Here is a 14,002-nt window from a genome sequence, read left to right as displayed (position 1 = left end):
TCTCCTGGTAAGCAAATTGATATTTACTAAGAGGAGTTTTAGAAAGATATGATGATTTGATGTGCTCACCGATTATTTTTTCCATTGTTTTGACGACTGACGATAATCTAATTGGCCTAAAGGATTTTGGCAGAGATTTGTTCCTTTTGTTGGCCTTAGGGATAAAAATAACCTGTACTTGTCGCCACGCTTCCGGAATATAGTCTAGAATTAAGCTGGATTGAAAGAGTTGTGTTAGAATGGGCATCAGAACTGTTTTACCTTTCTGTAGTAGTACCGGATAGATTCCGTCTCTACCAGGTGACTTGAAGGGTTCAAAGAAGTCTATTGCCCATTCAACTCTACTTTCGGTAAAAATTTGGTTGGCCAAAGTAATTGCATCATCCCTAGTTCTTACTAGCCCAGTCATCGTATTCACTGTTTCGTGAATTTCTGTCCTGGTTATAAGATTTCCAGTACTTGATACAGATGTACTTTGGCATAATGTATAAAATTATTGAAATTTTCGGCTTGTTTTTAAATTGAATTTACTCAAATTTAAAAAATAACATATTTTTAAAAGTTCCTGATATTTACGATATCAGCATTGCAAATTGTTTCTCTTAAAAAGCTCTAAAAGTCGTTCAAAAACAGTTTTGAGATGAATCTTGAAATAAAAAAGTTAGAGTGCAAAATGTGTTTTTTCAATATAAATCGGCTGTTTTCAAAAATAGAGATAAACTTTGTTTAACAAAGTTACTTAAAAATAACGGAGCTATAACATTGTAGAACAAATTTTTCTTCTATCTATGAGGACAAAAAAGGTAGATACTTGATTGCATCGAAATTGTTAGTCATCCTAATTATCGATAATTTTTTAATAAGCGTTTTATCATATGTAACAACTTTGTATAAGAAAGGTTTTCTCTAAAATGTTGCTATAGAGCTCTAGACCCAAATTTCCCCCTAAATTTGGTTTCTGGACCATTGTGCATTGTCGGGGCAGCACAAAAGTTGCGATCAGTAAATCCGATTTTGAACAGCGAACTGCCCTTCTCATGGCAACAAAACAAGTAATTCAAGATCGAGCATTTTTGCGATAGGTCTCATGCGCTAGATTTCAAAATAACTAAATGCCTTTTCGTTCTGTCCAGTCAGTAATATCGTATGTTTTTTATGCACTGCATGTTTATTTTTTGAATGTTCATTCGTTGTTAATCTCATTTATGTTTAGCTGGCAACATTTAGTACATCAGTAACAAAACCTTTTCTAACGTCGTGAATGTAGCTCAGATGGTAGAGCGGTAGGTTGATAGACATGGAATTTTTCACAACCACGTCTACTTCAAGTAGTGCAGTATTACTCCGAAGTGTTATATTATTATCATACAGAAAACTCCCAGCGTTTATTTAATGAAGAATTACTTGATTTGAGCAAGCATAATTGAGTCTTTATGATTTAATAATGAAACACTCTAAGCAATTTGTTTATTTGGTTTTTTTTTTGGTCTGGAAAATAAATCTTTGGCCTGTAATCCACACTTCATATTAAAAAGCAATGCATTTAAAACGAGAATACAATCAATTATTAATCATGAAATTGAATGAACAGGAATTCAGCTTTACACGTAGTGTTCGATTACATTAGTAGGATCGTAGCCAATCAATGTATTGTTGCAACGCACCAAGTCAAGAAAGCTTTAAAAAGTATTCGATGATCAATCCGACCAAAAGCTGTTGAATTAGTATAGATTATCGATACGATCCCGATCAGAAAGGAAAAACAAAAATGTAACAGAAATTGTTAGTTTGTTACGGCAAAAACCTTATAGGCTGCGTTTTCAATGTGGTCCCGTTAGGTGTTAAAATAACAGAAATTATAACAGAAATGATTCTACTAGTATTAAACACATATCAAAATTTGTTACTAATATTTCAACTTTCTAACAAAATAAGATAGTATATAGAGCAATATAATAACAAACATTGTTAGAAACAACAGGTTTTAATAAAAATGAGAAATTAGTTAGACTTGTTTCAGAACTACTTCATGTCACGTTTTGTTATCATAACTCATTCAGATTCAATTTTGTTATCAAAATTATATGGAAAAATACAAAAGTGTATTAAATATGTTATTTGTATCTCACGTTGATAGAATTTTGTAATTTTTTAGTTATGCTCTTCTGATCGGGATCACTTTTATACACAGAAAAAATGTAAAATTGCTTTTAAATCTTTTTCTTTTTGGTTTTTGGTTTATATTCTTTTTTTTCATCTATAATGCCACATAACCACACAATTCTTTCGAACCAAACTGTACTAGATTCCAATCGTTGGTGACCAAATCACTCACAACTCGCTCAATTATTGAGGGAGAAAAAATTGGTCGTTCCTATTCATTTCTATTATTCACCAATTCATCAATAGTGTATTTTTAAAAATCTCTTTAGATTCCTTCAAGAATCAAATCGCAGAAAAAAATGTGATCTAGTGATACTAAAAACTCACGAATCTGATGGACTGAGATATAAGCGCTTTAATTCTGATTCGTTTCACACCCGTGCCTTCCTGTAGAACTACGTCGAACGAATTTTCTTTCTTTGTATTAATTTTATTCAAATACTAATATCAATTCCTATGTTTGTTGTTTTGCAATGTTTCATTCAAATCGAAAATGTTAGTTTTAAATATTCGCATTTTCATAACAATCTCACTAATGACTGCTTTTCTGCTCTTCCAATGAAAAATCATTGTGTAAAAAACAAATCGATTAATCATCCATTGATAAAGTAAAATGTAAAACAACGAATGCACTGATGGATTTCCACTAACCAACCTGTTAACTCCAGACTTTCCCCTGCTGATGATAGTGAATGCATAGGACAACAATAAAAAATTGTCCTCCAAGCCATCTTCAGCTTGAATTGCCGTCGTCGTCGTAGTCATCGCGTCGGCCTTCGTTCGACAGATCATCACCCGGAGAAGACGGCGTCGGCAAGTGACGAGTTTGCTCGCATCGATCCGGCCGATGACGCGACGTTGACGATAATGATTATGAGATCCTTTTCTGTCTCACACAGGCCTCGGCTTCTGTCTCTGTAGCTGTGGCTTGGCCAGCCAGACGGCGCAAAATGGCAACAGGAAGGTATCACCCATCGGTAGCACGTATCCTTCGAATGGTGCTGCTGGTGCTGAACGACGTGGCAGCCGAGGCCAATCTTCACAGTCCCAGTACCGAGGTCCGTCGTTCCGAGGTGGATGAAGCGGAGATCATTGAGACGTTTCAAATGCGCGTACATTGCCACTCGCTTACTGGTAAATTGAAGTATTTTTAGGGTGTGAGTGTGTGTGTAATGTTTTTTTTTTCGATCCAATGGGCCTTATCTGGTTTAGATAGCGTGGGACGGCGGGTGGAAGGAAGGGTCTGATGATACAATGTGACATAGATGGGTGACTTTTTACGATATGACTTATCATTACTCTGCGACTCGTAACGTTAGCTTTTATTGAGTACACATTCGCTGCCTAATGGGTTGGGTTTTACGATAATGGAGTTGTTTCTGTTTTTTTCGTTCTTCACAGCTCTATTTGGTGAAGAAATAATTTTCATATTCTAATTGAAACGTGGGTCTTCTGTTCGGACGATGATCCTCACGAAAGCCACTAGAGGAAACCGTCGTCCGGAACGAGACTTTTATTGTGAGCAAAAGAAATAATTAAAACTGATGTTTTGAGGAAAGTGCATCCTACCGCCCAACATTTCTCGAGCCTGAAACCAGAAGGACGATAGAGCGCTTGATGACTGCTAGCTGCAGTTAATTAGATGACATTATTAAATTTGTCTTTCGGAACCGCAATATTCCACCGGTGTGGCGTAGAGAGCCTGGTGAGTTTTTTTCTCTCCCTCTTGCTCTTACCCAAGACAGGACACAAAGCATAAAGATATTCATCAGGGGATCTCTGCTGCCGGCTGGGATCATGGGCTGGAAGCACAATTTTGTTAACTAAGAGCCACCCGAACTTGCAAGTGTCTCATCAACTGCAACTACCAACCAGGAAGAATAATGGAACATAATTGAAAACTGCAAATTGAAGGATGGGAATTTTAATTGGACTGGTGACATCAGTCTGGACCGACAGCTCCGGAGTAAACCTTGTCAGCAAAGTAAGTAGCGGGTTGTTGTTTGCTTGGCCCCCGGAGTGGAACGGTAAAACTTTCCCCCGCCCCACTCCAGGACGCAAATTTATTCTTAAATTATACGTTGTTTACTTACAACTAACAGACAAAAAAAAAAGGTTGGCTTACTCAAGTGTGGGCTTTTATCAAATAGGGTACTAAGATTAATTGAATGCAAAATAAAGAGGAAAAACTGTCATAAAACTGTCAATAGCTGGCCGCCGGTGTACTGCGGTAAGAAGGGATTTGGATTCTGTCTGTCCGAACTGTCGCAATCCCTCGGTCGAATGCTTAGCGTCTGTACATGGCTTCCTCTTCGCGTTTTAGGGCCTGCACCAGGACTACACCCAGGACAACGTTGGTGGTCTGAAAGTGGAAGTGAAAAATTAATTTGTGATTAAAAATTAGTAAAAAAAAATATAAAAATAACCGATATAACAGTTACTATTCTACTGATGAAGTGATTATTGTCATGTAATCAAAAGATAGGGTGACCAACATTTTCGATGAAATCAGAAATATAACTTTCCCATATTTATAGATGGAGATAAAAATTGTCCTACAAAGTTGTAGCACCGGTGATTTAAAGCAACTTTTTTTTTAAAGTTTTTTTTTTTCGAAATTTAAAGATAACCAATTTATACTCAAAAATATTTTTTTTGCTCTAACTTACATGTCTTAATTTTTACATCATAACTGTCTTTGGACTACTTTTAGAGCGTTTGCGGACAAACGATTTGCATTGTTGAAATTGTGAATATCTCAATCATATACAAAGTTATTGGTGTTTTTCATAAAAATACGCCCTGTTCTTATAATTTTTTTTTTTTTTTTGAGGGCAAACATAAAAAATATCTCGTGGCTTAATTTTGAAGGACATATTTGACTCTACTCTGGATCACTTGGTATTTTGTCCTAAAAGCTAAAATTAATCACAAAAATTAATCCCAAAATTTCACAAATATCGGTCAACTGCTCAAAATTAATGAGCTTTTGAAAAAAATGTATATCGAACTAAGCTGTTTTTTCTGGTCACCGTATTACGAAACTGGTAACCTAAAGTGCTTCAATTGTGCTCAAAACTGCAGGGATTGATTTCGCCGAAAATAATTGGACCCGTATTATTTTGTTGAGTCGATAGGGTGACCAGCGCCGAAATATGTTGGCTAGAAAAAACGGCCTTATCCGACATATTCTATTTCCAAAAAATCATAAGTTTTAAACTCGAGTGAAAGGTACTTTTGAATGCAAATGTTATAAATTTGTTATTATTTTTATAATTGGATGTTAATAGAAAATTGAATTTATTTTAAGTTTATTTCAAGTTTTCTCTGTATGAATAGCCAATATACCCTTCAAAATTAGGCCAAAATATTATTTTCTTTTTACCCCAAAATGAACGACAAACAATTGAAAAGGGCATCATTCTGTGCCGAACACGCATCAGTACTGGACGTGTTTGGTGATCGGTCCGATAGAGTATAAAACAAAAGACGTGTGAACAAGTGTTGGCATTGTTTGCCTGGTCGAGTGAAATAAATCCGGGTTCAAGGTCGTTCCTTTGTGCAACTGTTTCGCATCGTGACTGCCAGCTGGTGCGTAAGCCGATTTGGCTGCTGGCTGGATTGTGCTACAGCAGTGGACGAGACACAAACGAGGAAAAAGAAGAAGCCATCAGTGTCAGCGAGTCGTATCGCTGTGTGGAGTGATCTCACACCTGGCTCGCTGCTGGTGGCTGTTTGGTGCTGCTGTATTGGTGCTGCTGGCTGTAACGGCTGCTACTTCGAACGATCGGACAACCAACCTTACTGGAAGGGAGAAATAAAAAGGTACGTGTTCTTGTCAGCGCTAGTGCGCTAAACATAGCGCGATGGATGTAGATCCCTCGCCTCCCGCGCCACCATCCCCGAACCCCTCTGACCCTGACCCTTCTGTTACCCCCTCCCCTGTTCATTCTTCAGTCCCCCCTCGCCCCAGGCTTTACCCAGACGGAGCCCAGGGCAGCTATACTGTTTATTTTCGGCCAAAGGCAGGACCGAAATCGAAAAAGTTGAACCTCTTGCAGATTTCTAAAGACCTGACGAAGGAGTACAAGGGCGTGACCGAAATTTCCAAGGTCCGGCCTAACAAGCTCCGTGTCGTGGTCGGTAACCTGAAAGAGGCCAACGATATAGCTTGCTCTGAGCTCTTCACACGCGAGTATCGCGTTTACATACCCGCACGAGACGTGGAGATCGACGGTGTCATAACCGATTCGAGTCTGTCCGTCGAGTGTATACTGCAAAGTGCCAAAGGGTGCTTTAAGAACAAAACGTGTCCCGAAGTAAAGGTGCTCGACTGCAAGCAATTGCGGTCAGCATCGATCATCGGTGGCAAAACAGTATACACTCCGTCAGACTCGTTTCGAGTTACGTTCGCCGGGTCTGCACTACCAAGCCACGTCTCGATCCACCGGGTTCGTCTCCCTGTGAGGCTCTACGTGCCCCGCGTCATGAACTGCCTGAATTGCAAGCAGTTAGGCCATACAGCCGCCTACTGCTGCAATAAGGCACGTTGTGGCAAGTGTGGGGAGTCTCATGCGGAAGATTCTTGCAGTGTTAACGCTGAAAAGTGTATTCACTGCGGAGAAAATCTGCATGAGCTCTCGACATGTGCGGTGTACATGCAGCGCAGGGATAAAATAAAACGGTCTCTCAAAGAGCGTTCAAAGCGTTCCTACGCTGACATGCTGAAGAAGACCGTTACCACTTCTCCCGTTACTTCGAACCCCTTCGATCTGTTGCCCTCTGAGGAAACCGATTCTGACGATTCACCAGCGGGAGCATCTTACGCCAATCCTGGGGAGTCTAGAAAGAGGAAAAGTGTTTCCTCTCCTAAACTTCCCAGAAAAGGTCCTAAGATTTCTCAAAGTGAAATGAAGGTTACAAACAAACCAAACAGTGCTGCGGAAAAACCGAAGCAAACTCCTCCTGGGCTGGCAAATTTAAAGTCCCAGAAGGAGTTCCCAGCACTGCCAGGAACATCTAAAACCCCAGTTGCTCCTTTTACACTCCCAGTTGATGAAACAAACTCTGGATTAGTGAAATTTTCTGACATTGTGGACTGGATTTTTGAAACTTTCAATGTACCCGACCCAATTAAAATTTTTCTTACAGCATTCCTCCCAACAGTTAGATCATTTTTGAAGCAGTTGACTGCCCAATGGCCTCTCCTTGCAGCGATTGTATCCTTCGATGCCTAATTCAACTGCGTATATGAAGGATTCTATCTCTGTCTTACAGTGGAATTGTAGAAGTATTTTACCAAAAATTGATTCGTTTAAAGTTTTGATAAATAAAAACAAATGCGATGCATTTTCCCTTTGTGAAACTTGGCTTACTTCAAATATTGATCTCAACTTCCATGATTTTAATATTATTCGCCTTGATCGAGACACCCCATATGGAGGAGTACTTTTAGGGATTAAAAAGTGCTATTCTTTCTATCGTATTAACCTCCCCTCGATTCCAGGCATCGAAGTTGTCGCATGTCAAATGACAATACAAGGTAAAGAGCTTTGTATTGCCTCAATATATATTCCCCCCAGAGCACAGGTTGGGCAACGGCTGCTCTTTGATTTAATAGAACTTCTTCCCTCGCCACGTTTGATTTTGGGAGACTTCAACTCTCATGGCGTGGCTTGGGGTTCCCCATACAATGATAACCGCTCCTCTTTAATCTATAACCTTTGCGATGACTTCGACATGACTATTTTAAACAACGGTGGAATGACACGTATCCCGAAACCTCCAGCGCGCCCAAGCGCTTTGGATCTATCCTTATGTTCGACGTCGCTACGGTTGGATTGCACATGGAAGGTAATCCTCGATCCTCACGGTAGCGACCATCTGCCTATTCTTATTTCAATTACTAACGGGTCAACTCGCATGCGACCAATTGACATTCCGTATGACCTCACACGAAATGTCGATTGGAAGTTATACGAGGAAATGATTTCAAAAGCGGTCGAGTCGATTCAACATCATTCACCACTTGAAGAATATAACCTCCTCGCGGGCTTGATTCTCGACGCCGCGTTGCAAGCCCAAACGAAGAAATATCCCGGCGTAACGATCAAAGAACGGCCTCCCACTCCGTGGTGGGACCAAGAGTGCTCCGATGTCTACACGCAAAGATCCGACGCGTTTAAGGCCTACCAGACGGGAGGTATACCTGGCGACTATTTACGGTATTCGGAGCTTGATACCAAGCTTAAAAGCTTGACTAAAGCAAAGAAACGTGGATATTGGCGTCGGTTCGTGAACGAGACGTCGAGGGAGACATCGATGAGCACTCTTTGGAACACAGCCCGAAGAATGCGGAATCGCGTAACGGTCAACGAAAGCGAGGAGTCTTCAAGTAGGTGGATATTTGATTTTGCCAGGAAAGTATGTCCGGACTCTGTTCCTGAGCAAAATATTGTTCGCGATGCGTCTCCGGGCCACGACGCGATAGAATCACCTTTTACGATGGCAGAACTTTCAGTTGCCCTCCTGTCCTGTAACAATAACGCGCCTGGATTAGATAGAATCAAATTCAACTTGTTGAAGAATCTACCCGGCAATGCCAAGAGGCGCTTGTTGAACTTGTTCAATAAGTTCCTGGAGCAAAACATTGTACCGCAGGATTGGAGGCAAGTGAAGGTGATCGCCATCCAAAAACCAGGGAAACCAGCTTCTAATCACAACTCTTATAGGCCGATTGCAATGCTATCCTGTATCCGGAAATTGATGGAAAAAATGATACTCCGTCGTTTAGACCACTGGGTCGAATCAAATGGTCTACTATCAGAAACTCAATTTGGCTTCCGCCGTGCCAAAGGGACGAATGATTGTCTTGCGTTGCTTTCAACAGATATTCAGCTGGCGTATGCTCGTAAAGAACAAATGGCGTCTGCGTTCTTGGACATTAAGGGGGCTTTTGATTCCGTTTCTATTGACATTCTTTCGGGTAAACTTCACCGACAAGGATTTTCCCCAATTTTGAACAATTTTTTGCACAACTTGTTGTCCGAAAAGCACATGCATTTTACGCATGGCGATTTGGCAACTTTTCGCATTAGCTACATGGGTCTTCCCCAGGGCTCATGTTTAAGCCCCCTTCTTTACAACTTTTATGTAAATGACATCGACGAATGTCTGGCAAATTCATGCACGATAAGACAACTTGCAGACGACAGTGTAATCTCTGTTACAGGAGCCAAAGCTGCCGATTTGCAAGGACCATTGCAAGATACCTTGGACAATTTGTCTGCTTGGGCTTTACAGCTAGGTATCGAATTCTCTCCGGAGAAGACTGAGATAGTAGTTTTTTCTAGGAAGCATGAACCTGCTCAGCTTCAAACACAATTAATGGGTAAAACGATTTCTCAGGTTTTGGTACACAAATATCTTGGTGTCTGGTTCGACTCTAAAGGCACCTGGGGTTGTCACGTGAGGTATCTGATGAAAAAATGTCAACAAAGAGTGAATTTTCTTCGTACAATAACCGGACAATGGTGGGGAGCCCATCCAGGAGACCTTATAAGGCTTTACCAAACAACGATATTGTCTGTTATTGAATACGGGTGTTTCTGCTTCCGCTCCGCAGCAAACACACATTTGATCAAACTGGAGCGAATACAATATCGTTGTTTGCGTATCGCCTTAGGTTGCATGCAGTCGACCCATACGATGAGTTTGGAGGTTTTAGCTGGAGTACTACCATTGAAAAACCGCTTCTGGAGCCTGTCTTCTCGTATTCTAATCAAATGTGAGGTCTTGAACCGTCCCGTGATTGAAAATTTTGAAAGGTTAATCGAACTTAATTCTCAAACCCGTTTTATGACATTGTATTTCAATCACATGTCCCAAAATATTAACCCTTCTTCGAATATTCCAAATCGTGTCGACTTATCAAATACTTCTGATTCTACTGTGTTTTTCGATACATCCATGATAGAAGAAACTCGTGGAATCCCGGATCATTTACGCGTGCAGCAGATCCCTAAAATTTTTTCCAATAAATATCGAAACATCAACTGCGACAATATGTACTACACTGACGGATCACTTCTTGATGGGTCCACTGGCTTCGGTATCTTCAATAACAATTTAACCGTCTCCCATAAGCTCGATAATCCTGCTTCTGTTTACGTCGCAGAATTAGCTGCAATTCAGTACACCCTAGGGATTATCGAAAAAATGCCCACGGACCATTATTTCATCTTTACGGACAGTCTCAGTTCCATTGAGGCTCTCCGATCGATGAAAGATGTTAAGCACTCTCCGTATTTCCTGGGGAAAATACGGGAACATCTGAGTGCTTTATCCGAAAAATCTACTCAGATTACCTTAGCGTGGGTCCCTTCTCACTGCTCGATACCGGGTAATGAGAAAGCGGACTCTTTGGCTAAGGTGGGCGCAACAAACGGTGATATTTATGAAAGACCAATTGCCTTTAATGAATTTTTCGCACTTGTACGTCAGAATACGATCATCAGTTGGCAAAATGCTTGGACCAGAGGGGAATTGGGAAGGTGGTTACATTCCATAATCCCCAAAGTATCGACGAACCCGTGGTTCAAGGGGTTGGATGTAGGTCGGGATTTCATTTGCGTGATGTCCCGGCTTATGTCCAATCACTATAGATTTGACGCGCTCCTCCGTCGTGTTGGGCTCGGGGAAAGTGGTATCTGTGCCTGTGGTGAAGGTTATCACGACATAGAGCACGTTGTTTGGTCATGCCCTGTACACCGTGACGCCAGGTCTAAATTAATAGCTTCCCTGCAGGCCGAGGGTAGACAGCCGGCTGTTCCTGTTCGTGATGTCTTGGCGAGCCGTGACCTATCCTACATGTCCCTTATATACGTTTTCCTGAAATCCATCCACGCCCCAGTCTAGTCCCGTTCCCCTCCGTCTACACCCAACAAAACGACAAGAACACGTTTGAACCTTAAGCACAAAACCAGCAACCAGACCCCGCACAACAGAACCAGGACCCAAGGACTACGAGCCTCTGTCCCAACTCACGACATCGTGGCTCAGCAGAACGAATCCATACATGCCATTCGACGATTATCAGACGACCATTGAACAACAAAACACTGATTGGAAATCCCATGCTAGTTTTAAGTTAGACTTAATTTCAGCTCGTAGTCGGCAGCGAGGATAAAAAATTTGCTTTAGTTTTTAAGTCATCAGATATAATTGGCGCCGTTAAACATTAAATTGTATTTGTGCCGTGTCAAATAAATGTTATGTGAAGAAAAAAAAAAAAAATTGAAAAGGGCATATTCTTTAAAGAAAAAAAAAAACCATCAATTACTTTTGACATGATTGTGACATATACGATTTAAGCATTATAAAATGTTTGCCTTAAGAAGTTCTAAAAGACGTCTGAAACAGCATTGATGTGAAAATTGTAATGAAATCAATTCATAAATTTATAGAATGCTAGCCGACCCGGCACACTCTGCACACTGGGGCCAAGTATCTTAATGTTCATATCCTCTAGAAAGTTACTGTCCTTCATATGCTTTAATGGCATTGGTTTCAATTTTAACCGTATAGAGGGCGCCACACCTAACTTTTGAACGTGACTTGTTTGGTTTCATTCGCTTGATTAGTTCTTGAGTGATGCAGAATGTTCTAGAAGTTACGTGCTCTCCTTTCAGGGAAGGTTCTCAAACCATCACAAGGTTTTTTCCCGGCTCCAAAAACCCAAACAGACAGACAGACAGACAGACAGACAGACAGACAGACAGACAGACAGACAGACAGACAGACAGACAGACAGACAGACAGACAGACAGACAGACAGACAGACAGACAGACAGACAGACAGACAGACAGACAGACAGACAGACAGACAGACAGACAGACAGACAGACAGACAGACAGACAGACAGACAGACAGACAGACAGACAGACAGACAGACAGACAGACAGACAGACAGACAGACAGACAGACAGACAGACAGACAGACAGACAGACAGACAGACAGACAGACAGACAGACAGACAGACAGACAGACAGACAGACAGACAGACAGACAGACAGACAGACAGACAGACAGACAGACAGACAGACAGACAGACAGACAGACAGACAGACAGACAGACAGACAGACAGACAGACAGACAGACAGACAGACAGACAGACAGACAGACAGACAGACAGACAGACAGACAGACAGACAGACAGACAGACAGACAGACAGACAGACAGACAGACAGACAGACAGACAGACAGACAGACAGACAGACAGACAGACAGACAGACAGACAGACAGACAGACAGACAGACAGACAGACAGACAGACAGACAGACAGACAGACAGACAGACAGACAGACAGACAGACAGACAGACAGACAGACAGACAGACAGACAGACAGACAGACAGACAGACAGACAGACAGACAGACAGACAGACAGACAGACAGACAGACAGACAGACAGACAGACAGACAGACAGACAGACAGACAGACAGACAGACAGACAGACAGACAGACAGACAGACAGACAGACAGACAGACAGACAGACAGACAGACAGACAGACAGACAGACAGACAGACAGACAGACAGACAGACAGACAGACAGACAGACAGACAGACAGACAGACAGACAGACAGACAGACAGACAGACAGACAGACAGACAGACAGACAGACAGACAGACAGACAGACAGACAGACAGACAGACAGACAGACAGACAGACAGACAGACAGACAGACAGACAGACAGACAGACAGACAGACAGACAGACAGACAGACAGACAGACAGACAGACAGACAGACAGACAGACAGACAGACAGACAGACAGACAGACAGACAGACAGACAGACAGACAGACAGACAGACAGACAGACAGACAGACAGACAGACAGACAGACAGACAGACAGACAGACAGACAGACAGACAGACAGACAGACAGACAGACAGACAGACAGACAGATATTTTATAAATTTTATAGATTATATAAATTTTATAGATTTTATGGATTTTATAGATTTTATAGATTGTATAGATTTTATATATTTTATAGTTTTTTTAAATTTTATAGATTTTATAGGTTTCATAGGTTTTTATAGATTTTATAGATTGTATAGATTTTATAGATTTTATAGATTTTATAGATTTTAAAGATTTTATAGATTTTATAGATTTTATAGATTATATAGATTCTATAGATTTTATGGATTTTATAGATTTTATAGATTCTATAGATTTTATAGATTTTATAGATTTTATAGATTTTATAGATTTTATAGATTTTATAGATTTTATAGATTTTATAGATTTTATAGATTTTATAGATTTTATAGATTTTATAGATTGTATAGATTTTACAGGTTCTATAGATTTTATAGATTTCATAGGTTTTATAGATTTTATAGATTTTATAGATTTTACAGATTTTATAGATTTTATAGATTTCATAGATTTTATAGATTTGATAGATTTTATAGATTTTATAGATTTTATAGAATTTATGGATTTTATAGCTCTTATAGATTTTATAGATTTTATAGATTTTATAGATTTTATAGATTTTGTAGATTTCATAGATTTTATAGATTTTATAGATTTTATAAATTTTATAGATTTTATAGATTTTATAGATTCTATAGATTTTATAGATTTTATAGATTTTATAGATTTTACAGATTTTATAGATTTTATAGAATTTATAGATTTTAAAGCTCTTATAGATTTTATAGATTTCGTAGATTTTATAGATTTTATAGATTTTATAGATTTTATAGATTTTATAGATTTTATAGATTTCATAGATTTTATTGATGGTATAGATTTTA

At 39.9% G+C, this 14,002-nt stretch overlaps 1 protein-coding gene across 1 annotated transcript in view; it reads right to left on the bottom strand.

The window, feature by feature from the left end:
- Window positions 1-4,195: 4,195 nt before the first annotated feature.
- Window positions 4,196-14,002, bottom strand: part of LOC129724601 (tetraspanin-2A) — a 137,129-nt gene continuing 127,322 nt past the window's right edge. Inside the window, exon 5 of the mRNA XM_055679604.1 lies at window positions 4,196-4,525. Within this exon, the coding sequence (XP_055535579.1) occupies window positions 4,451-4,525 (75 nt within the window). The 3' untranslated portion in view covers window positions 4,196-4,450. The remainder of the gene's footprint in view (window positions 4,526-14,002) is intronic.

This window comes from Wyeomyia smithii, chromosome 2 (assembly GCF_029784165.1).
Source record: "Wyeomyia smithii strain HCP4-BCI-WySm-NY-G18 chromosome 2, ASM2978416v1, whole genome shotgun sequence".
NCBI classification, from domain to species: Eukaryota; Metazoa; Arthropoda; class Insecta; order Diptera; family Culicidae; genus Wyeomyia; species Wyeomyia smithii.
This window is presented reverse-complemented; position numbering and strand designations above follow the sequence as displayed.